The sequence below is a fragment of the Mytilus californianus genome, unplaced genomic scaffold (assembly GCF_021869535.1).
Source record: "Mytilus californianus isolate M0D057914Y unplaced genomic scaffold, xbMytCali1.0.p SCAF_2, whole genome shotgun sequence".
NCBI classification, from domain to species: domain Eukaryota; kingdom Metazoa; phylum Mollusca; class Bivalvia; order Mytilida; family Mytilidae; genus Mytilus; species Mytilus californianus.
The window spans coordinates 28,498,175-28,524,530 of NW_026262668.1; the positions used below are offsets into that span (position 1 = coordinate 28,498,175).

Here is a 26,356-nt window from a genome sequence, read left to right on the forward strand (position 1 = left end):
GGAATAGAAGGAATATGCATTTTTAAAATATAGGAATAGCAGGAACGATTGAAACAATCTTTACACCCTTTATTCCGGATATGCTGCACCCCACCTTTGGGAAAATTTATGTTTTTTTTTTCTCAGAAATATAAAATGTGTTGACCTATTTCTTTGAAGAATCTTCTGTCCATTTTTTTGTAAAGATTCTTATTTTTTAATAATGAAGAACCTCTGTTCAAGTTTTGTCGAATTCTATTAAACCTAAATTTAACGAAGTCGACGAAATGTAAGATCGCTTTTTGCACCTTCAAGACAGGACAGTAATTTAGAATAAAATAGCTGATTCAAATCACTAATGTGTTCTTATAAAACAATGTGCAATATTTATTCAATACCTTCAAACATGTGCAGCTGAGGATTTATCAAAAGAAAGACTACAGTTCTATATCTTTTATGTTTTTGTTATTATTTTCTAGAACTGGAAGAAAAACATTAAAAAAACTAAGTGATGATCTAGAAATAAAAAAATGTTGGAAAGAAACTATCAAGGAACTCGCAGATGGCAACAACTTAATGAAAAGGTAATAATCAGTTGAATATATAGACAGTTTCTTAAAAGCCTATGTTAGCTATAAAGTGGATTCTTAAATAAAAAAAAAAAAACACAACGAATTCCTTGAAAGCCCAGTGAAATCCTGCAAAAGCACAAACTTCTCAGTCAGGAATATATTTTACTATTTTCGTTTCACAAATAATTTTATATCTTAATTCCTTACGTTTTTCATGTCCTTTTCTTTATTTTGCATTTTATCATAATAGACCCATTGTCAACTTTGACAACTGGGCAATACGGACGAGTGTTGCATGTAGAGCAGAATATGATTAACCCTTCCAGATTATTTGATAATATTCTTTTTGTATTCAATTTTTTTTTGGGGGGGAGAGGGGTAAGGAGTTTATATTTTGTACCCTGTTAGTTCATTTATCTGCCTAGTTTTTGAATCGTATTGTTCGTGTATTGTGTGAAAGCCCAATTTGTCATTCCCCTTTTAACGTATGGATTGCCGAGATTTGAACATCGGTCGACTGCTGTTCCTTTTACCAATCAACAACAGCTCGTTCGACATTTTATTTATCTGTTATCTAGGAAAGGATTTCAAGACGAGTTCAAGAGAGAAAAAAAAAATAATACCATGCATATTTTTTTGGAACTTATAACATTCATTTTTAGCAAGGGAAAGCATGCGACTCTCCAATCCCCCCTTTTCTCTCGGTTTCCTCGAGGATCAAACATTAATTACAAGTTGATATCTGCTGGATCGATAAAAAAATCAAATAAGGAGATAACATTTAGATAGTTTAAAAAAGCATTTATAACCAAAACATTTTCACCAGCTATATTAAGGAGGTACAATCGATTTTTCAATAATTTAAATTAATGTGATCTCGATAAATATTGTATGTATAAAGTTCAAATTCAGAATTGCTGTTGCGTCTTGGGAACATTATTACTCTGACTGATCGCGGTGACTGCACAACATATTAAAGGGATGAGGCGGAAGATGAGTTTTTGCATACTCATCAAATCATCGATGTGAAGTTTTTATTTACGTCATTATCATTAAATCTTTAATTTCAGATATCAATCTACAAGGTCGAAAAGGACGACACCAGACGAATGCAACGAAATTACAGATGTGAATACATACAGAACTATAGATGGCAAATGTAACAACCTGAATAATCCTCATTGGGGAGCAGCATTTGAACAACAACCTAGATTTATATCTGAAGTTTACGATAATAGTGGTGGTGAGTACCTATCGTATAAAATTGTTTAGGCTTACGATCATAAAACTTGCGAGTACGATTATCGTACTCAGACTCAGAAATTAACCATTCAAATTACTGGATTTGATGTTTCGAGCACAAATTTTGTACTCCGAGTACTGAGTAAAGTTTTATAATCGAAAGGCCTGGAATCCTCCTTGACGTCTCAAATATTCATACTAATAACTTGATTTAAAAGACGTATCCATTTATGTTTATCCGTTGTTTAGTCTGCAAATCACACCCATCCAGATCCTTTTATATTCCATGCAATCAATAATTACTGACAACTGTACAAATTCAGGTTTTTTCGATACATAAGATTATTAGTGCTAGCTGCCTTTGATAGTCTGTTATTAAAGCAAAATAGAGGGAAGAACCTAGCCAGGTGAATAGAGTTTATTACTGAAAGTCTATATAATTCATTTGTAGTGGACACACCCAGAACAAGTGTAATTCCTGGAGAAGACCTACCTAACCCAAGAGAATTGAGTAATGCAGTTTTTGCAAGCGCTTCAGAAACTGATGTTGATGAAAGTTTCAACACCCTTATGAGTATGAACTGGGGACAGTTTATTGATCATGATATAGTACTCACACCACAAATTACAGGTAAGTAAAAAAAACGACTAAACGTTTCCTTTACGATTGATTGTCAATAGTTTAACGCCCAGCAAGGACGTATATTAGTTCTGTAATATGTTAGTTATACGTCCTTGCGTCCAGTGGGAAATGTTAATTAAATATTAATTGCGTCCAGTGGGAAATGTTAATTACGAATGTATATCACGATAGGCAACTAACTAATGACTGAAATCTTACGCTTCGTTTGAAATTATCATTCGCAGATCAAATTATGCTAACAGGTCAGTGTGTGTGGTTGTAAATTTCGATACTCGTCAGGGGTGGGTCTAGCCATTTTTAAAAAGGGGGGGGGGGTTCAACCATATGTCCCCATTCAACGGCATTGATCGTAAAAAAATAAGGGTTCCAACTGACAACTAGATACAACATAAACTAGGTATGATGATCTTTAAGCATGCAGCAAATGCACTTTTAATGGTATTCTTAAACACATGGTAATAGAATAAATGGAAAACATGTATTTAACTTTCAAAACACGTTTTAGTGGTTGGTTGATTGGTTGGTTTTTTGTTGTTGTTTAATGCGCAGTGCTAAACAGAAAACAGGAAAATTTGACAGAATGAATTGATAGGGTCTGGGAAGAGTCAGCTGAAGAAAACGCAGAAAAAAAATTTGACTGCCACTGTAAAGCAATGATATATTGGGTAGACTAATTTAATTTGCTGTCATTTAAAACACTCTGCAGAGTTATTGCTTGTGTCTCTCTCTTCCCGCCGATCATGTGATCACTTTTTTCAAGAGGGATGAGACGAGCATTACACCTTTTCCCAAGAATACCATAGTAAAGTCTGCAAATGGTTAATTACCTCGAAGTATAAAAAAAAAATCAAGTTTCTGTTCTTTAACACAGACTCAACATGATAATCTACCTTTTTCAAAGAATGCGTTCATTATTCTGTTTTATCACTGAGAAATATGAAAACTGCCCATACAATACGGCCAGCTCTGAATTGCTTCGATTCTTGACAACTTGGGAGTAAATCATGAATCAAATAAAGACCTAACAAAGATCTGCTATGATCACAAAAATCATAGAAATGAAACAAATTACTAAAGATGTAAAAATAGAAAAACTGCTGACGTGTTTCTTATAGAAATCCTGGAGAGGATTATCTTAATGGCAGTGTTAATTTGTTACAAACAAAATTTAGAAAAAAGTTAGCCCGCAGAAACCCAACCACACTTAAGCAGCTTTTGACTAACCTCTTTCTTTTAACTAGTTTCTAAATATGATATCTTATGTTTCAAAACACGACGGTGGAGTTTTGCATTAATGTTGAAATTTGTTTTGTTATAGGTCAAGATGGCGCCGAAATATCATGCTGCGTAGATGGCAATGATCCCGTTGAAAGGTACTGTCTATCAATTCGTAAATAATTTGATTTAAAACCCTTTGTATTTCAAATGGTAGCATTCTGATCATTTAATGACTTTGTAAAATGATTGATATATTGTTGTTTGACTAACGTCCGGTGGCAAATATTGCATGCATAGTCAGGACAAAACAAATTATAAATAAATCCGGTAAGTAGGTTCAGCAAAGTCTGTCGACCAGTATGAAGGTCGGGAATTTCGACTCCCACTGGAAATGATTTCATGTTGGATAGGTACAGGAACTGTACATTGCAAGAGCACATCTACGGATCCCTAAAGAGTTGTTGCAATTGGTTTTCAACGTTCAGAGAGCGTAACAATTATACTACATTTGGCATCAAATTCAACGTCCCAAATTCCTACCGGACGAGGCTGCGTATTTTAAATACATCTCTCACATTCAAACGATGTCGAATGGGAGAAGTCATGGAATAGTTTTATTTCTATACGTAAACATAGTTCACACAACTGAAAACACTAAAGTTAATCTGGGACATACTTATCCAAGAGTTAATGTAAAGCATTTTTTTTTAAAAGACAGTTTGAAAAGTTAAAAAGTTAACACACAAACTTGATCAGATAAAATTTTGCATACTATAAATGGGGTTTATATGGACAATTTACTGTGGAGAACTTTTTTGAACTGTTCCTCGAAGATTTTGTGAATATATGTATAAAATATATTATCAGGGATGAATGTATGGCTATAGCAGTGGATGCTAACGATGAACTTGGTATAACATGTATGGAATTCGTGCGATCAGCTCCAGCGGCTGCCTTTGAACTTGGTGGTATGTATATTTTAATGTTAAATCAGATGCCTGCTTTTGTTCAATCGAATATTTATAGATCATACCATATAGATGCTGTTACTGCTTCAATTCGCCGTTTCAGAATCTAATGCATTCTGGGTAATATTTTCAAAAGCGTTCACCAAAATGTTGTGATTGGTTTAAAACGTTATAAACAAGGAAATTGAACCAATGACGTAACGTTATTTTCATTTTGGTGTACGAACAATCAGATTACCCATAGTCCTTTAGATTCTGGCGAATTGAGCTACTATATTTCTCAATTCCAGACGGTTGAATTTTCCAATTTAATTTAAACCAAAAGAGTTTTTTTTTCTATTCTGATAAATTATCGATAGTAGAGAAATAATATATTGCATATGTAACAGTGGTAGAATCTGTTCCTTTTTTTACTTTGCGACAAAATGAAAGCGACAAAATGAAACCATTTTCTGTTGATTTATTAAAACATATTAGCTTTAGCTTAATTCCTTAAAGTTAACGCAGCGTGCTTTTTTCGAGTGAAGTGATGTTAATTTGCTCAATACGATAGGAAACTATGTTTCGTTATGGCTGCTATACTGAAGGTCGGACTGGATCGTTTGTTGTTAATTTGCTCAATTTCCTATGTGACAATATTGAAATGATTAGAGAACTGAAAAATACATTTACTATTATTTGTTGAAAGGTGTGAGTCAAACATTATCCAAAGTATGAAGCACAGACTGAAGGCATATAATGAAATTCGAAGTTAAATATATCAGCACTAACATAAGATTTTAGTCAATGTCAAAGGTATAATTCATGCACGATGCATGGAATAATGAACGACAAAAAGATACATTTATTTTCAAATCAGTTTCTATCAAAACCTTATGTGATTCTTTATCCCCGAAAGAGGTAACTCGATGATTGTTTCTTATCCTATTGGATAAAAAGTGCAAAACGATCATTAATGTGTCATACCTGCCAACTTTTCAAAATGCCCATGGGGATTTTACATGCAAGATGGCTCTTATAGTCCTACAAAACCTTCATGGGGGCCTTGAAATGTCTTTTAATGTTGTTTTTTGGCTTCTTCATACTTTTACAAGCCTATAACCATTGTAAAATTAATTGTTTTGTTTAAAACTGTGAATAAAATTGCTTATTCAAAATTTCCATTTGGGAGCCTCCATGGGGGAAATCCCCCGCAAATAGTGACAGTTGGCAGGTATGATGTGTTTTGCTCAAACCAAACTACTGGTGCTTTTTTGGAATTTATCAAAATGTTTTATTATTGAATAGATGGAAAGCAAGTGACCAATGGTATAACATCATTCATAGATGGTAGCATGGTTTATGGCAGTACAACAAGTCAGGTGGCAGCACTGCGAGATGCAGGTGGTAAGCATCTTATAATAACTATTTCCTGATTTTTCACAATCTGTCGTAAATGTTTTGTATACTAACAGTGGTCAGTTAGATATTGAAATACATGCGTCTCTCCAGGGGGGCAGGTTATTTGAATTTTGTTGTTGTTGTTATCTTACATTGATTATTTACAGCAGGTAGTCTACATCCAATTTATGATATAAATATAGAGATGAGGGTTAGACAGCAACCAAATGACATTATAAAACCAAGAATTGCGTCAACATAGTGTCATAAAAAAGATGTGTTTATACTTATTGTTAATCTGTAAATGAACTCGAGCGTATACAAATTGTGAATAAAAAATTAAATCATATTTTATCTATTAAAGATCAGATATTTACACCAGCGATTTTATTACTAACGACAACCAAGATTCCTGACAAAATTTGTCTTTGTGTTCTCTACTAATGAGAATAAGCCAAACTCTGATTTGAAGTTAAGCAATTTATCTTCCAATACAGTAAAGACAGTACAACAAGATTTAAATATTTTTTCTTACAGATTAAACGGTTGTAGGGAGTGGAAATAAGTAGTTTACTAATCCGCATATTAATATGCATTTCACGGAAATCTCGTTAATACTTTTTTCGTTAAATATTAAGGGTTTTATTGACCATTAAAGGGGCATTAGCTGTCAAATTCATGTTCACCGATTTGACTCAAATTCTCATATTTGATTTAATATATAACATACTAAAACGTATATCCAAATTACAATAAGTCTGAATTAAACAATTAACAATGCATGGACTCGATAATATTTATCAACATTTCGTGTGTATTTTAGTCTAGACGCCATATAATTAACCATCGAGATGACCTCCGATGACTGCCGACGGTAACATAACCCGATATAAACATGAACATAGATATAAATAGATTGCGACCACGTGCAATTGGATTTTTCTAGGTCTGTTTGATTTCATGTTATAGGCTAAAAAATAAGTTAATCATCGTTTTTACCTGTATAAGAATGATTTTTTGTGGATCAAATCAGTCAACGAAATGGTTCACCTTTGTTTCACTTTCAATGTTGACATTCTTTTCCTTTTGATGCCTGAACACGCCTAATACATGCGTAACCAATCTCTAGCTAAGGGGTTAAATTGAAGGTCACATGAATACGGATTCAATGAAGTCGAATTATTCACTTGCAAGTGAATAATTCATCAGCAATGTTTCTTAGCTTATTTTGACAAAATTGAACTAAACTGCCTGCTAAAAGCGAATTATCATTTCACTATTTCACTTTCATTAATGATTGAACCAAAAAAAAATCATAATTTAATTATTTTTATATCTCGTAGCTAATGCCCCTTTAAGTAATTTAGTTTTTCCCTGTTGCTCTCATTGCAATTTAGAGTATGACATAGGACAAACACACTTATGTATTGTTAGAGACCGTATTTTAAATTTTGATTTAATGTTTAATTGCAGTCTGATAGACATATACCGTCTATATACTCATTAATTTTTATGTTAAATTGTTTCATATTCGAACAGAAGGTTAAGAAAAGGAACTTTGCTTATAATTGCCCATAATTGCTTCCATCCATTTCATTTGAACTTTGGTGGATAGTTGTCTCATTGGCAATAATACTACATCTCCTTATTTCTATATTGAAGAAAATTTGATATTTTGTAAATGAGGATTTAAAAAGAAACTAAAATGTGGTATTACTTGTGTTAACTTATCCTTTTTGGTCATGTTTAAGCAGTTTATGGGGACATGGAAGATTCTCTATGATGAATTATTATAATAAAATGGTCGCATTATGATATGAACACGTATAATAGACAGTCACTTTATGAAATCAACTTTAAGGGGGAAGACCGGAGTAAAGTAAATTAAAGTCAGAGATTTACATTACAAAGATTTGGTTTTGAAGTTTGGCTGTACCTGTTCTGTAGAAAACTTATTTCAAACGGAATAGAACATCCTAATTTTTATGGTGATGTTGTTTACCGAGCCCGGAAATTTAGATGCGATCCGGGTAAAGTTATCAATCCTTTAAATACACTGTTTCTAAAAGGTTATCAATTCAGCACTGTAATTAGATCTTTGAATATTGCTTATATTGGTATAAATATAAATTTTGTTTTCAGTAAATTAAAACCACACTAAATATTATTGTTATACACATAAGCACATTCACTGTACTACAATCTATCGTTACCTATATTTTGGCAATGCACAAGGTCATGTTTTTCTCTGACTGTTAATGACGTCTTTACACTAAATCCATTAGATGTTGGATGTGTACTGATTGATATTTTAGTCTTAGATACGTGATTTTATTTGTATCAGTTGTTATTGGCTTTGAACTAGCTAGTACTCGCAGATCTGTACTTTGTGTCTTTTTTGTTTAGATGGATGTATAAATACCCTGCCACGTCCGGCCTGTTTTTGTTCGATGTTTTTCTGCTTTGTATCGATCTGATGAGTTAAACCCTTTTCAATTGATTTTTATAGTGTGTTCTTATGTCGTACTGTTACACCACTGTCCCAGGTTAGGGGATGGTTGGCGCCTTCAAAACTGTATAACCCCGCCACATTCTATATATGCCTGTCCCTAATCAGGAGCCTGTAATTGAGTGGTATTCTTTTTTTGCTGTTTCTCGTATTTGTTTTTCGTTTATTGTTTCGCATAGTCTTTTCTTGTGTTGAACCGTTGCACCACTGTTCCAGGTTGGAGAGGGTTTGTTCCTTCAAACATGATTGACCCCGCCACATTCTATATGTGCCTGTCCCGAGTCAGTAGCCTGTAGTTCAGTGGTTGTCGTTGGTTCATGTCTGTCATATGTTTTTTCGTAAACTGTTTTGTTATAAATTAGGCCGTTACTTTTCTCAAGTGAATTGTTTCATATTTTTCATGTCGGGGCCTATTATAGCCGACTATACGGTATGGATTTTTCTCATTGAAGGCCGTACGGTTGCCTATAATTGCTTACATCCACTTCATTTGAACTTAGGTAGATAGTTGTCTCATTGGGAATCATACCACATCTCTATATTTTTTTTTATATTAAAGGGTGATAACTATTTGAATAAGTATGGCGTTTGTAATTCAGTTGTATAAATGCTTTTTAAGCATTCACGCGCAACAGAATTATAATAATCTGTGTAACTTAAAACCTTAGAATATATCTATGAAAATTTTTGACACAGAGTTTTTAATGATTTTCAAGAGTTTTATACATGTCTCTTTATACCTAGTTACAACTTCTTGAATTTCCTTGAAAGTGATAATATGATACAATGCAATCCATAATTTTTGTATCTTGATTATGAATCATGTATTTATTACTCTCACATCGCCTTACTAAGTAATTAATAATTCATTGACTGAATGTTTATCACCAAGGCAAGTTGAAAGTTAAAGAAGCAGCCAATGGAAATTTGCTTCCTGAAGACTCCTCCGAGGACAGTATTTGCTCTTTAAGCGGTGATGATTCAGATGACTATTGTCAGTTAGCTGGTATGATATTATATAAGCGTTAAATTGATTGATTAATTCCACTGCATTACTTTCTCTTATCAGCCTTTTAAATAGAAAATTACTTGTAAAACTTTCATTTCTTAAATCTGGACGCAAGATTTTGGTTAGAGCAACATATATAGTATAAACGTTTATAGTATAGGCGTTGAATACCGAAATGTAACTCTTTTGGGTTTTTTTTTCTGTTGTTGTGGCGTATTGGCACATTCACCACATCTTAATGAAATCATAAAAAGCAGAATTTGATACCTTCATTTCATTACATTGTTGAAATTTCTATTTCATATTCGTCAAACTAATTAAATTTTTCTTTTTGAAGGCGATGTGAGAGTAAATGTTCAGCCTGGACTTGGATCCTTGCACTTGGTGTTTATGAAAGAGCATAACCGCATAGTTGATGAATTAAAGACACGTCAACCCGGATGGACAGATGATAAGTTGTTCAACGAAGCCAGGAAGATTATAGGTGCTATTATTCAACATATCACATACAACGAATGGTTAGAAAGTACGTATATAATTCTATTATTTGTTCCCTATATTTAGAAGAAGAAATTGTGTCGACAAGGTGAGCTAACCTTTGTTCATTGTATTTGTAGATTTTATATAGTGTTAATAAAAACAGTGGCGTAACATTTTTTTTTTTGGGTGTATAACACATATTCCATTATATTCTGATAAAGGCGATTATGAAGTACTAGTATTAAGTTCAAATTGAGTTAACAAGAACACAACCAGCACAAAGTTGCAAATGCAAAAAAAAACATTCGGACCGAACGCATTGTATCAAACGAGAGTAACTCATATACCATGCTGGAGCAGTGTGCGCTTTTCAAATTATTAGACGAAACTCGTGTCTGGCATACTGAATGATTAAGTCAGACATATTATTGCATTTTTTAGTAAATAAAGAAACCTAGGACAGTTGAAAAAATGAGAGGCGAAAGATATCAAAGGAACATTCAAACTCATAAGTTGAAAATAAACTGACAGCGACATGGCAAAAAAAGAAAAAAAATCAAAAGTAAAAAAACAGTACACAAAACACAACATAAAAATTAAAGACTGAGTAACACGAACGCTACTTTAAACCGGGGGTGAACTCATGTGCTCCATAAGGATAAGCAGATCCTACTCCATATGTGTCACCCGTCGTGTTGGTCAAACCCGTACAAAACCCGGTGATCAATCTAGTTAAAATCTTAAATGTCATATGCTTTGCCAGGATTTTTGGTCAGCAGGGATGACTTATAAATGCATACTCATATCACATTTATGGTCTTTTTCGTAGATGTGTTTGTTGATGACGTGCTAACAAAATATGATCTAGGACTGTTGTCTACGGGCTTCTCCGATGGTTACAACGATGCAGTCGATCCCGGAATAACAGTTGGATTTGCTACAGCTGCTTTGCGATTTGGACATAGTCAGGTATGAGCTAGAACACGTTTAATATTTGTACCTTCGCAAATTTCTTTAACCAACTTCTTTGTATGTACCTCTGCAATTGTTTAGCAGTTCAATACCGTTTGTTACAAACTTTCGAAGTATGATATTGTGTACGACATTTTCACTTTTCTGCAAATAAATTCAAATTCTAGACTTTTGAATAATTCTTCAGATTTTAATGTTTTTTTTATCGTCTTTGGTATCCATATCGAATGCTTTTCAGACCGATTTTGTCTGATTATGTAGCTTTTGCACTGTTGAGTATTTTGTCTTCGATGTGACAATTATTTGTATGCCTTTCTTAAGTTTTGTCCGTTAAGAAATTTCGTTTTCATACATTCAAAACTTGTCAACTAACACTCTAACAAGTCTGCAGTAGGTTTTCTCGTTTAACGTGGTTATCACATTTTTTAACGCCTGAGTCTGTTATAGCCCACCATACGGTATGAGTGTTGCTCAGTATCTGTTTAAGGCAGAACGGTGATCTATAGTTGCTTACATTAAAGTCCTTTGGATAGTTGTCTCATACCATATCACCTTTTTTGTTTTATATAATTAATACTTTATGATCTCTTACCTCAAACTATATATATTATGATCATTGTCTAGTCATTATTTATCAGAAGTATATATCTGCAACAATATTAAAGAAAATCAAAAGAACACAGGAAGAACATTCAAAAAAGTTAAAAGACGGGAAAGTAGTATGAATTCGAGAATAAACGGGAAAGGGAAGGGTTGGAGGAGCGGGCAACTGGATAAAGTAACACCATATCTGCCATTATAGGAGTACATTTCAGACATCAAAGTAAACATGAGGACATATATGTATATGGACCAGTAGGAATGGGTAGTGTTATAAGATATCTTTAACCTTTAAGTATTCTTCTCAATAAACAGCACACGTCGTTATATCTATAGGTTAATATTTTTGTGCTTGAAGTTGATGATGGGTACTGGAATTCGTTCATAATTATAAACTTCCGGCGGCTTTCCTGAATCTACCTTGACTTGAATTAGAACTGTGTAGACTTTTTGGAAACGTTTTCAACCAAAACTTATTGAATTATACATTTCCTAACCATCCCCAATTAGGGAAGACGCCTTCTACATATTCATAATTATTATTCAAAATTGTTAATTTATCAATAGATACGAAGCCAGATAGCTCATATGGGAGCCGATTACAGTACACTCACAGATGAAACAAACATGGAAATAACTCTGAAAAATCCACACATGTTGGTTGATGAAGCTGGATCCAAGGTATTGGAATTAGTCCGATATATGACAACTGTTCAAGGAGCTAAAGCTGACGAGTAAGTCTAAAGCTAACTTTTATTGATTCATATAAACTCAATTCAACTGCTGATGATGAACTACTTTCCTTTAAAAAAACCAAATATGACGTTAAGCAATAAATAAAGGCAGCAATAGTATACCGCTGTTCAATAGTCATAAATCGATTAAGTGAAACCAAATCCGGGTCACAAACCAAAACCGATGGAAACACATGAAATATAAGAGGAAAACAACGGAACAGAAACACTGAACTGCAACAAAAACAAACGTTAACATACATGGAAACGGACTAATTGATAACAACTGCCATATTTCTGACTTGGTACAGGACATTTAAAGAAAAATTGGTGGGTTGAACCTGGATTTATGGCTAGCCAAACCTCCCGCTTATATGGCAATGTTAAAAATACCGATAAAATGACAACATTACGGTACACGATAAACTCATCATAGATACCAGGATCGCCATACTCGAGTTTTGTCTTCAAAAAACTCATCAGTATCGCTCGAATCAAAAAAGTTAAAAAGGATAAATAAAGTACGAAGTTAAAGAGCATTGAGGATCCAAAATTCCTAAAACGTTATGAAACATGATAAGTAGATGTTAGACACTTTTAAATTACAAACTTAAGTTAACAATACAATATTCATTTGGCATTTTTTTTCGTTGCTTTTCAAATCACGGATGTTAATTCCTAACGATATGCAATTTAACACTATAGATCATCTCTGATCGTCACGTGTGTAATCAGTTTATTGATTATAATCGCACTTAGTCTGATCAATCTAGTAATCGTCATGTCAATTTTTTTCCAGTAGAGTTCAAAAAAAATTAAATACGATAAAAAAAACATGAACTAAACCAGGTGTCTAATTTCGGGCTATATGCTCGTATATAGCTGTGATGGTTTCTGAAATTTACTTAAATCTCATATTTTGCACGCCTTTTCTGTTGCAGGCAATTTTCAGGTGCTATTAGAAACAAATTGTTTGACACGGCGTTAGATCTAACAAGTTTAAATATACAACGAGGAAGAGACCATGGTTTACCATCTTACACAGAATGGCGAAAATGGTGCAATCTTCCTGCTCCAGTTGATAATGACGATTGGTCGAGCATGAAATATATAAAAGGTAGACCAAGGAGATTGTTACAGAAAATGTACAAGTAAGTTTCCGCTTTGTTTTTGTATTCAACCATTAATTTTACAAATCATTATGACTTAGTATATAGTGAGTTGTTTTGAGATGTCATGATTGCAAGAAAAGCGCACACGTCTGAAAAAAATCTTAGACCATTAATTCAGCATTTGCATGTAGGTATGTTTTTTAATTTGATAGTTTAAATTAAAGTTTGCAGAACACATCCCAGCTAGAAATGGTCATTTTCAGTCTATTTTTCTATTTTGATATGACCTTTAGATGTGAACATTGACCAAACTGTGTTTCTTTGTCATTCAGTTATACCCTTGTAGTTACATCAGTTCATCAATATTGACTGGAAGAAAATTAGATTTGATTGGTTTGCTGGGGAATTATGGCAAGCCAGTTCTGCCAAAATGCGTGGTTTTACAAATTTCTGACAAATAAGTGACCTTGTTTTTACAGACCAGAATTTGTTCGGACATAGAATACCTCCTTGTGTTCCTGTACTACCTATGCATGCATTTAGGATAAAAGTTAATACCTACGGCCTATACCATCAACGTAGTGGTAATCAAATGACTCCTACTCCACCTTATTTTTATATGGAAAGCCTCAGCTGTCATATATTAGAGATTTACAAAACGTTATGCTGAAGCTTAAAATGTAAAGTTAAGACAGCGTGATGTTGAATCGAGTCATCAAAATGCTAACTCTAAATTACAATATGCTAAGTTGAATCTGTGCAATGTTGACTTGCAATGACAAGTGCTTTAGTCGTGATAGTATAATGATAAGTCACGATGTTGTGATGATATGTCAAACACACGTAACGTTGGGTTTAAAGTACATGATGTGAAGTTGACGTTGCATGATGTTAGCTTGCAGATGGATACTGCTCAGTCATCTACATCGACAGCTATGATAACAAATAAAATGAATAGCTAAAATGTATGGTGCTGACTTGTTATTAATTAATGTTGAGCTGAGATAGTACGATGTTATATCATTGTGATATTACGATTGGTCTATCATGCAATCTGTTGATTTAAAACACCATGATGCACAGTTGAAAGTACATGATGTAGAGTTAAGATAACACGATGCTACACCACTATATTGAAACGAAAGGCTTACCATACAATTTGTTGACTTAAAACAACACGATGCAACGTGTTAAGCTAAGATGCTCACTTGAAACTACAGGACGTACAGTTGAAATTTTGTAATGTTAAGCTACGATAGCACGATGTTATATCATTATAATGTCACAGTAGGCTCATTATACAATTTGCTCATTTAAAACTACACACCGTACGGTTGAAAGTACGTGATTTTAAGCTAAGATTGCACGTTGTTATATCATTAGAATGTCACGATAGGCTTACCACACGATATGCTCGTTTAAAACTACACGACGTACAGTTGAAAGTACGTGATGTTGAGCTATGATAGCAATATCTTATATCATAATAATATCACGATAGGCTTGCCATACAATATGCTCATTTAAAACTACACGACGTACAGTTGAAAGTACGTGTTGTTCAGCTCAGACAGCACGATGTTATATCATTATAATGTCACAATAGGCTTATTACACAATTTTCTCATTTAAAATTACACCATGTACAGCTGAAAGTACGTGATGTTAAGCTAAGATAGCACGTTGTTATATCATTAGAATGTTACGATAGGCTTACCACACGATATGCTCATTTAAAACTACATAATTTTCAGTTGAAACTAGATGATGTTAAGTTAAGATAGCATGTTGTTATATCAATTGAATGTCACGATAGGCTTACCATACAATATGCTCATTTAAAACTACACAACGTACAGTTGAAAGTATGTGATGTTGAGCTATGATAGCACGATGTTATATCATAATATTATCACGATAGGCTTGCCATACAATATGCTCAGTCAAAACTACACAACGTACAGTTGAAAGTACGTGTTGTTGAGCTCAGATAGCACGATGTTATATCACTATGACGTCACGAGAGGCTTATCATACAATGTGTTGACTTGAAACTACACGATGTAAATTTGAAGAAGTTTGGTCTTGCATGAAACAGTAAAATGTTAAGTTAAAAAAACAGAACGTAAAGTCAAAATAAAACAATGATAGGATGACGTGTACTTGTGCAAAATTGAAGATTTTTGGTGTTGACTTCGAATATAGTACAAATATTAAATCGTTTTATGTTAAATTGAAAGACAATAACGATGCGTAAAACATTACAGAATTATGTGAATTGAAACTGCAATTCTATGGAAAAGAATGAGGGACAAATCCCCAGGATTTTTTTTTCTTCATTTGCAAGTTCGGAGGCAAAATGATATACAAAGAAAGTTTTCCATAAATTCATAAAGAAAAAGAATTACCCTTCGCTATATATTTGTACTTGAATACAGATTTGCCTATATTTTACATGTTTTGTTTGGATTTTTTTTTATGATTAAAAACTAGACTTTTTTTTTATGAACAATATTTAAGAAAATATTTATCTATGTTGTGTGTTAATATATACAACATAATATTGCGCTTATAAGACTTCGGTTATGACTGTGAGGGTCAAATTTTACTCATATAAAATCACATCTATGTAAGAGTTAGCGGAGAATTTGTATTTACCACTCCCGTTTTCCACGAAATAAAACATAAGCATCTGGAGTTTTAATCTTAAAAAACAAAGATCAACTGATATGACAAATAATACGGTAAAGCGTTGGACTGAGAGGGTCAGAGCTATATGAGAATGTGACCCCCACCCCCGGCCTTGTTAGAGGTATCTGAAAATTTGAATTTTCTTTTCCACGAAATAAAACAAAAAGAATTGATAGGTGGAAGAATCCTACTGCTAGGGGGGGCCAACCCAAATATAAAGTATGGTAGATTCTGTTGTATACTTTTCGCTTATACATGAAGTCTATATGAAACCTAATGAAATTTGACCTAGAGCCTCCAGTCTAAATCGTCAAATTTCAAAAAAAGAAATACATCATTTACAGCAGTGCCAACCATTTTTTCCAGCACCAAGTAAGATAGTGCCCAGGTTTATGTATATATCCACTCGGAGAATATTTTATTTTTTAAATTGGTAAAGTCATTGATGGACAATGACCCCTATAACTTATAATAAGAAGCCAATTAATGAATTCCGTCACTTATTTTCTTGTCCATAGTGATTTTCTTGGTTCTTTGCAGCTTCTCTCTATTTATATGTGTTTTCAAAGAAAAAGAAAAAAATCAGAAATCTGTAAAAATTGTTAAAGTCCATGAATTATTTTGGTATTGCTTTGATTAATTTGTAGATATGTTTTTTTTATGTCAACAGTTTTTCTTTCTCGCTCTCTCTCTCTCTTTCTCTCTCTCTCTCTCTCTTATAGTTTTCATGAGTGTGGTCTAAATTAAAATCGATAGATTTTTTTTTAATTATTTGCAAAAATGTAGTTTATTCTTTTTTGAAAAACATAATAAAAAGTTTGGGCCACAGAGCATTTTGCAAGCTACAGGTTATGCAGTATTGTCAGATTTTGTATAAACTATACATGGAAAACTCAATGTTAGAAAATAAAAATAAAAATTGGGATCACGAGACTCGTTTTCTGTCTACAAAACGAAATAGATAAAGTCCCTACACATTCCATCATTAGAGACGAAATATGCCAAAAGGATTTCAAACTCATAAGTCGAAAACAGACTGGGCTAGGACGAAAAATTTTGTCCTGCCTTTTTTTTAGTTGTAATCTCTGTCCTGCCTTTTTATTTTTCACTCTATTGGTCCTCCATTTTTTTTTATTAGTTTATTCTGACTTTTTTTTACACAAATTGTCATCCTGCCTTTTTTTTTGCCAAGTTGCTCATCCTGCCTTTTTTTTAACTCAAAACTCCTGTCCTGCCTTTTTCTCAAATTTCATTCTAGCCCCCCAATAAAAATCAAATGGTAGCTCCCTAAGATGGCGGAAGACACCCGATCTACCCTAAGGACAATATATCTAATGAGGAAGAAAATTACAATTTCGGTCAAGTCGAGTTACTTGTAGATCTCCTTTTGTTGAAAAGGGTCATTTATCTATCTATTATACTGTTCAGGGGGAGGGGAGAATCGAAAAAAACAATACACAAAAATGGATAAAAGGAGGCGAAAGATACAAAAGGGATAGTAAAAATCTTAACCAAACTGACAATGGCATGACGAAAACTCATCAGCCGAAATAAACGAGAGAAAAAAGATCAAAAGCCAAACAAAACTGAGCAGCACGAAACTCTCAAAAAAGGGGTGATCTCAGGTGCTCCAGAAGGGTAAGCAGATCCTGTTTCATATGTGGCACCCGTCACTTGGCGATTTTGCAAATAAAGAAGGAATGTGTTATAATTTTCGAGGAACTCCCCCCCCAAAAAAAAACATGAACTACAGGGTGTCAAATCGATGAACATGCTTAAAATAGGCTCCTTTCATAAAAAAGAATTGATGAAAATGTATTTGTATTTAGTGTACAGTGGCAAATATTACATGCATATAAGGACGAGAATATGTAAGTGTGATATGAATATGAATAAATCTTTGCTCTGTACAAGACATATTTTGCTTGCTTAGCCGAATTTCTAACAAACTAGTTGACAAACCGTCTCTGACAATCTATGGAAATCCAAATAGCATCGGTTTTGATTAAGTCCAGATTTATTGGTTTTATTTCGGGGAAAAGGGGTGCGTTTTACGTACAGTGGCAAATATTACATGCATATCAGGACGAGAACAAGTAAGTGTGATATGAATATGAATAAACCCTGCTTTGTTACAAGACATACTTTACTTGCCTAGCCGAATTATCAACGAACTAGTCGACAAACTGTCTCTGACATTCTATGGAAATCGTAATCGCATCGCTTTTGATTGAGTCCAGATTCTTTTGTTTTATTTCGTGGAAAAGAAAATACAAAATTTCAGATACCTCTAACAAAACCGGGGGGAGGGGGTCACATTCTGATATATCTCTCACCATCTCAGTCCAACGCTAATGGTATTATTTTTCATATCAGTTGATCTTTGTTTTTTAAGATTAAGACTCCAGATTCTTATGTTTTATTTCGTGGAAAACGGGAGTGGTAAATACAAATTCTCCGCTAACTCTTACATAGATGTGATTTTATATGAGTAAATTTGACCCTCACAGTCATAACCGAAGTCTTATAAGCGCAATATTATGTTGTATATATTAAAACACCACATAGATAAATATTTTCTTAAATATTGTTCATAAAAAAAAGTTGGGTTTTAATCATAAAAAAAACCCCAAACAAAGCATGTAAAATATAGGCAAAACTGTATTCAAGTGTAATATATAGCGAAGGGTAATTGTTTTGCTTTATGAATTTATGGAAAACTTTCTTTTTATATCATTTTGACTCCGGAGTTAAATTTCATTAATATTCATCAACTTGCAAATAAAGAGGAAAAAATCCTGGGGATTTGTCCCTCATTCTTTTCCATAGAATTGCAGTACTTCTACGCATCGTTATTGTCTTTCAATTTAACATAAAACGATTTAATATTTGTACTATATTCGAAGTCAACACCAAAAATCTTCAATTCTGCACAAGTACACGTCATCCTATCATTGTTTTATTTTGACTTTACGTTCTGTTTTTTTAACTTAACATTTTACTGTTTCAAGTCAAGACCAAACTTCTTCAAATTTACATCGTGTAGTTTCAAGTCAACACATTGTATGATAAGCCTCTCGTGACGTCATAATGATATAACATCGTGCTATCTTAGCTCAACAACACGTACTTTCAACTGTACGCCGTGTAGTTTTGACTGAGCATATTGTATGGCAAGCCTATCGTGACATTCTAATGATATAACAACGCGCTATCTTAGCTTAACATCACGTACTTTCAGCTATACGTGGTGTAATTTTAAATGAGAAAATTGTGTAATAAGCCTATCGTGACATTATAATGATATAACATCGTGCTGTCTTAGCTGAACAACACGTACTTTCAACTGTACGTCGTGTAGTTTTAAATGATCATATTGTATGGCAAGCCTATCGTGATATCATTATGATATAAGATATTACTATCATAGCTCAACATCACATACTTTCAACTGTACGTCGTGTAGTTTTAAACGAGCATATCGTTTGGTAAGCCTATCGTGACATTCTAATGATATAACAACGTGCCATCTTAACTTAACATCACGTACTTTCAACTGTACGTTGTGTAGTTTTAAATGAGCAAATTGTATAATAAGCCTACTGTGACATTATAATGATATAACATCGTGCTATCGTAGCTTAACATTACAAAATTTCAACTGTACGTCCTGTAGTTTCAAGTGAGCATCTTAGCTTAACACGTTGCATCGTGTTGGTTTAAGTCAACAAATTGTATGGTAAGCCTTTCGTTTCAATATAGTGGTGTAGCATCGTGTTATCTTAACTTAACATCATGTACTTTCAACTGTGCATCATGGTGTTTTAAATCAACAGATTGCATGATAGACCAATCGTAATATCACAATGATATAACATCGTACTATCTCAGCTCAACATTAATTAATATCAAGTCAGCACCATACATTTTAGCTATTCATTTTATTTGTTATCATAGCTGTCGATGTGGATGACTGAGCAGTATCCATCTGCAAGCTAACATCATGCAACGTCAACTTCACATCAAGTACTTTAAACCCAACGTTACGTGTGTTTGGCATATCATCACAACATCGTGACTTAATATTATACTATCACGACTAAAGCACTTGTCATTGCAAGTCAACATTGCGCAGATTCAACTTAGCATATTGTAATTTAGAGTTAGCATTTTGATGACTCAATTCAACATCACGCTGTCTTAACTTTACATTTTAAGCTTCAGCATAACGTTTTGTAAATCTCTAATATATGACAGCTGAGGCTTTCCATATTTTTAAATCATGATCATGCTGAAATAATCTTTGATAATGTTAAAATTGCTGTTTGATAATCAATATCATTTTTGAAACACATATAAATATATATATATATAGTCAAATGCGTTTTATTTAAATATACTTTTTCACTTTTTAGGTCTTTTGGAAAATGTTGTTTGTGCTGTATTTAGACCCCTCTACCAAGAAATTTGTTTTGCATGCACACGTATAAAAATTGCGGTTTTTATCCAACGCAATCATAGGTTTGAACGTTGTTTTCAATTTAGACTTGTATATATATATATATATATATATACATATACATATAAACAATTTTTGTAGGAGTGTACATGATATTGATTTATACGTTGGTGGCATGTTAGAACTACGTAGTACAGCATTAAACGGCGGTGGGGATTTTACCTACGTAGGAGAGACATTTGCCTGTATCCTTGGAGAACAATTTAAAAACTTAAAAAATGGCGACAGATTTTGGTATGAAAGAGCAGAACCTGAGGGTTTTAGTGAAAGTAAGTACTTATGAACAGTGGTATACGAAATAAATGCTATAAAAAAACCAGAGGCGGAAGATACAAAAGGGCATTTTAAACTGAAGTCGAAGACAAATTTGGAACGCCAAGGCAAAAAAAAAAACATAAAAACAATAGTTTATAAAACACAACACTGCTAAATTAAAATTTTATTATTAACTAGACAACATTCGACGCAAATATACACGGACCCATTCGGTCCTGAAAACGTTAAGGTGACATCAGATCTGATGCTGAAAGTAAAACCGGTTTTGTTTTGTTTTTATAGTTTGCCTAGTGTAAATATCATATCAAATTACGAATTTCAGAACGTAAATATTTTAATCTCTAATTGTGTTTCAGTTTTATGGCCATCTTTTTTGTATTTTTTAAAAACTCCTTATGCTACGTATTTAGCACTACCGAGGAAAAAATAAATCATCGATAGCGAAATCCGCATCTGATGCATGAAATCGTTTTTTTGTATCTTGTCATTATTTATCTCATTATCTCACAATATCTATCAATCTGTGTTATAGGCAAGCTTACGGAAATAAGAAAAGTGACACTGGCTGGAATTCTTTGTAAAAATGTACAAGGTTTGTCAGAAATACATAAGAGAGCACTTATTAATCCAGCAAATGTCAACGGTGGAAGGTATGTTTGCAATACATTTTATTTCAATTCCATAATAAATAAATTTGGTGGATTTACTGTACATGTCTTCTGATTGGTTAAAAGTATTACCTTTATTTTCAATGTTGTCAATTCTTATGGCGACACGCCCATGCACTCTGACGTTGTGTATTCATACGCCAACATGTGTGTACGTTGTTATTGTTAATATAAATAATATAAAAAGCTCTTTGAGCCTTATTTTTGATAGAAATTTATTTATAATGAATGGCTATTATTTATTTTGAATTTATTGAACCATAAAATTAATTTTTGACTCTTAACCTTTTACATAATCCGCTTCATTCATTAAATAATAGGTCAGGAAAACGTATTCATATCGTCAAAAATATTAGTAGTTCTATTAGGGATCCGATTAGTCAACCCTAAACTGATTTACAAACAAAACGTAACAACATGCAATTTTGACTTTTAAGCCATTGTTTTTACCTTTTATGCCTCATTTTGCGGAGAAGGTTTGTTAGTATTTTGATGATCAACGTTGGAAGTCGGACCAAACGCAAGAATTTCCACATTCAAATGAGGCCCGTAGTTCGGTTGTTTCGGTTTGAAAATGAAGTAAATGTTGATAATGCACATGTTTGCACTGTTTTCTACTTCTGATATATTGAAGTAAGCGGTCATATCCATCAATCAAAGTGCGCGATTGCTATTGTTTATGCACATAAAAAATACTATATAAAATCATCCTGATGGAACTGTTTTAACATTGAAGTGATTTGAAAGCATACTTCACAAATGAGAATGTTGCTGCATCCATAGTGCACTGCTGAATGGCAATCCTGTGATATGAATTGTCAGTTACCGGTCCAGGATCTGAACATAAAACAAATAATGGATGCTTGTGAATTTCTTCCATCAAAATTATGTTAGTGAGATTAATTATACTATATGATAAAGACAAAATGTAATTTCATTTCATTTCCGTTTATTTATGTTTAAATCGCTGTAATTTATGTATCTAATATAAGTGATACATTGTTATTTAAAAACATTATTTATTTCCAGAAAACCGTGTTCAAATGAGAGAAATATCAAACAGATGGACTTTAGGGCATGGGAAGGATAAGGTATTGTTATACAGACACATTATACAATGGTCAACTGCTCCGTTTCCTCCTTCTAGTCTATTTATCATGGTCTTCTAATACATATTATTTGTATGTGCAGTTTGCTTATTTTGAAACTCAAAAAGGTCATCATGTGCTTACTAACGCATGTATGGCTTACGCATACATTAGGGGATCTTCAATTGGTTTTAAAGATAGTGCTTTAATTTCAATATTAAAACCTGCTCATTTTAACTCCAAAGGTGTCTGTCTTCTTTTCTACCTTTAATTAGCAACTTTTTGGTCGTTTGAACAATAACATTAACGTTACTATTTTTTAATTATTTTTATGCTTATCTGGTGCAGTAAAATTGGTACCGTTAATGCTATTTTACCTCTGTTGGTGGGCTGTTAGTCACCGGGGGTATCACCAGGCCAGTACCAAGTACTTCGGTACTGACCTGCAAACACGGATATTGTGTTATTAAAATTTTGCTATAAAAAAATTGGAAATTATTTCAATTTAAGGAATATATCTCCTGCATGCAAAACTTTGATTTCTTGTCCGGCTTTGGCTGTACTTTTTGTCCTTTTTGGTTTTATGGGAATTTCAATTTTTTTAATAAGTTTTCGATTCTCAAATATTTTGGCCTCGAACATCGTACCGAAGAGACATTTATTGTCGAAATAGGCATCTGGTGCAGTTAAATTGGTATCGTTAGTATTATTATAAATTTTCTGATTGGACATTATTTCTAAAAAGATCAATGACCACAGAACTTGTAAAAGGAAACACAAATTAAGTATTATCTAATTAAGAACATTTTATTTACAAATGTTTAGGTTGAAGGTAAAGCCAGAAAGGCGCTTTTGACGCACGAAATGTATATATTATTTTCATAACATTCTCATAATGCAATAGTTTTTAATTTATATTAATCATATCGAGCCCTATTTAAGGAAATTAGACGTTCGCCCATTTTAGATTAAGATTATAGATATGGGATGTTTCTTAATAATGATATAGAATAGTAATTAAGACATATGTAATATGTACCCCAATTTTTTACAATTTTACCTTATTATGTCTGTTTGTTTTGCTAACACATTATTGTCAAAATAATGGAATTCTACGCGACTGCCATACAAATGATAGGTTTAGCTAGCTATAAAACCAGGTTCAATCCACCATTTTCTACATAAAAGAAAATGCTTGTACCAAGTCAGGAATATGTCAGTTGTTTTCCATTCATTTGATGTGTTTGAGAATTTGATTTTGCCATTTGATGAAGGACTTTACGTTTGGAATTTTTCCTTGGAATTCGGTATTTTTGCTATTTTACTTTTTTCCATTAACATTTCATTTATAAGGTTTGATAATTTTGTAATGTTGTTACTTGGTTACGGCTCAAATTAAAGTAACAGCAAGATGCTGTCAAAATAACTGAAAAAATCATTTTTCTTTCATTTACAAATGTCATTGTTAAGACAATCAACGGCCATAACTCCTGAACGGCTAATGTTAACGTTATCAAAATCTTCACCTCCATTGTATCATAAAAACATATTTGAAAAGAGTTCTAAACTTATCGCACACAATCGACATTGAGTGCTATTTTCCAATCAATCAAGGACTATGACTCCTAACGGCAAAAATGAAAATCGTCGATATCAAACTCTATCTCCATTTTCAAATTTTATCTCCATTTTGTCATCAGTAGAAGCATACTAAAATTTGAAAAAAAGTATTGGTTGAACGATTTGTAGGTTATTGCACGGAGGCGATGTAGATTCTCATTTCTTATTATATAGAATATCTCCAGAACGGCAAAAGTGAAAATCGTAAACATCGAACTTGACTTCCATTATGTCATCAGTAACAACATTTCAAAATTTGAAAAGCATCTGATAAGCGGTACCGGTTCCTAAGATATCGTATAGAAACAGCTGGGGATAACACGCTTGATTATTGTAAAATTGGTGTCATCCTCCATTGATAATATGAAGATATGAGATAAAGGTATTGAAGCAGCAACCAAACGACACAGATAAATAAAGACACCTAAAGGTCGAAATAAAATTTTCAATTATGTATATTCTTCTGCAGTTGAAACGCCAAAATAAAAGATGCACAAATTTAAACTTCGATCAATTTTATTGTTGCAAAATAACAGGAAAAAATCTGGCTACATAAATGTCTGCTCAGCTAGGAATCATCAGTCTGTCTCAACACAATATTCAGATGTCATTTTGTTTTACTTTTTCAGAATTTTATACAGGACAACACACGGACATACGAATCCTTATGTAGCATGAATGCTTTCTCAAAGATGAACTCTGTAGACCACTTACTTGCGATAGCATTTCTATAATAATCCTTACTGTAATAATTTTTACTATATTATATTTAATATTTATCTTAAAATTTCACTTGCGATAGCATTTCTGTAACAATCCTTTCTGTAATAATTCTTACCAAATTGTATTTCATATTTGTCTTCAAATAAAAGTTTTTTCATTTTGATTTTTGAAACAAAAACAAATATAATTTCTAAATTAACCAAGAATTGAAGCTTGTTTTCATTTATCTATTAATATTTCAGTTGAATTGCACGTTTGTAAATTTCTACATTTGGCGATAATCTGTTTCTTTTCGAAATAGTTTGATTAAATATGAAGAACAATGTTACGTTTGCATTTTATAAATGCTATACAGTATTGTACTTTTTCATCAATTAATTATGTTTTATATACATTATCTTTTGTGTCTCATGCCTTTTTCGGTATTCCTATTTTTCAATCCTGTATTTTTATCTTTATGCTTTTGTATCAATATTTATATGTTGTAGCAATAAATGACTTGAAAAAGTTGGTTTTATATATGCAAAAACAAAAGATTGATTAAACGCACTTCCAATGATGCAAAGCCAAAATAAAGAGAAAAAAACAGACCAATCCCATCTCGTTTTCTTATGAGTTATCACTGAATCATCCATTCGATGTGATGCAAGAAACTGATGTCAGACACACGACACATGTTAATTGAAGAAACTTTATCACTGGTACGACCGAGACTAGAAGTTTGGAAGCCACAAATCATACGTTAGAGACAATAAAATCAAGGGAGCTAAACAAAACAGCCTTAAGCCGTCTACGTGGCAATCGTTGTTGACGAAGAGCTGAACATGTCAAGCAAAATGCAATTGCTAGTACAGAAAGCATGGTACATTTGGTACTGACAATCCTTTAGCAGTAGCAACCAAGTGGTAGTAAAATAAGTATAATGTTCATTTCTGTGCTCACACCACATGATTATGAAATAATATGTTACATCAGTTTCAAACGAGGACAAGATTTAAATGTCAAATAATAAACTGTTGTGTATCATAAAAACAAAAGGAGCATCAAAGAACAGCCAAAAACTAAAGCCAATATTGACTGAAGGAATTTGGTTTTTGTTTAAGTTGTACCCCTATTGTTGACATGTTTTCCTATTATGTCTGTTTGTTTTGTAACACATTGTTGTCAATGTAATGAAATTTTATGCGACTGTCATACAAGTGAGAGGTTTAGCTAGCTATAAAACCAGGTTTAATCCACCATTTTCTACATAAGGAAATGCCCGTACCTAGTCAGGAATATGACAGTTATTTTCCGTTCGTTTGATGTGTTTGAGCTTTTGATTTTGCCATTTGATAAGGGACTTTCCGATTT

At 33.0% G+C, this 26,356-nt stretch overlaps 1 protein-coding gene across 1 annotated transcript in view; it reads left to right on the plus strand.

Moving 5' to 3' along the window:
• Positions 1-25,498, plus strand: part of LOC127729614 (peroxidasin homolog pxn-2-like) — a 28,888-nt gene extending 3,390 nt beyond the window's left edge. Inside the window, exons 4-18 of the mRNA XM_052237460.1 lie at positions 459-563; positions 1,622-1,794; positions 2,245-2,424; positions 3,755-3,809; positions 4,522-4,622; positions 5,910-6,008; positions 9,404-9,517; positions 9,858-10,046; positions 10,830-10,969; positions 12,140-12,306; positions 13,248-13,457; positions 20,710-20,897; positions 21,437-21,554; positions 22,602-22,663; positions 24,910-25,498. Coding sequence (XP_052093420.1) covers positions 459-563; positions 1,622-1,794; positions 2,245-2,424; positions 3,755-3,809; positions 4,522-4,622; positions 5,910-6,008; positions 9,404-9,517; positions 9,858-10,046; positions 10,830-10,969; positions 12,140-12,306; positions 13,248-13,457; positions 20,710-20,897; positions 21,437-21,554; positions 22,602-22,662 — 1,900 coding nt within the window. The 3' untranslated portion in view covers position 22,663; positions 24,910-25,498. The remainder of the gene's footprint in view (positions 1-458; positions 564-1,621; positions 1,795-2,244; positions 2,425-3,754; positions 3,810-4,521; positions 4,623-5,909; positions 6,009-9,403; positions 9,518-9,857; positions 10,047-10,829; positions 10,970-12,139; positions 12,307-13,247; positions 13,458-20,709; positions 20,898-21,436; positions 21,555-22,601; positions 22,664-24,909) is intronic.
• The last annotated feature ends 858 nt before the right edge of the window (positions 25,499-26,356 follow it).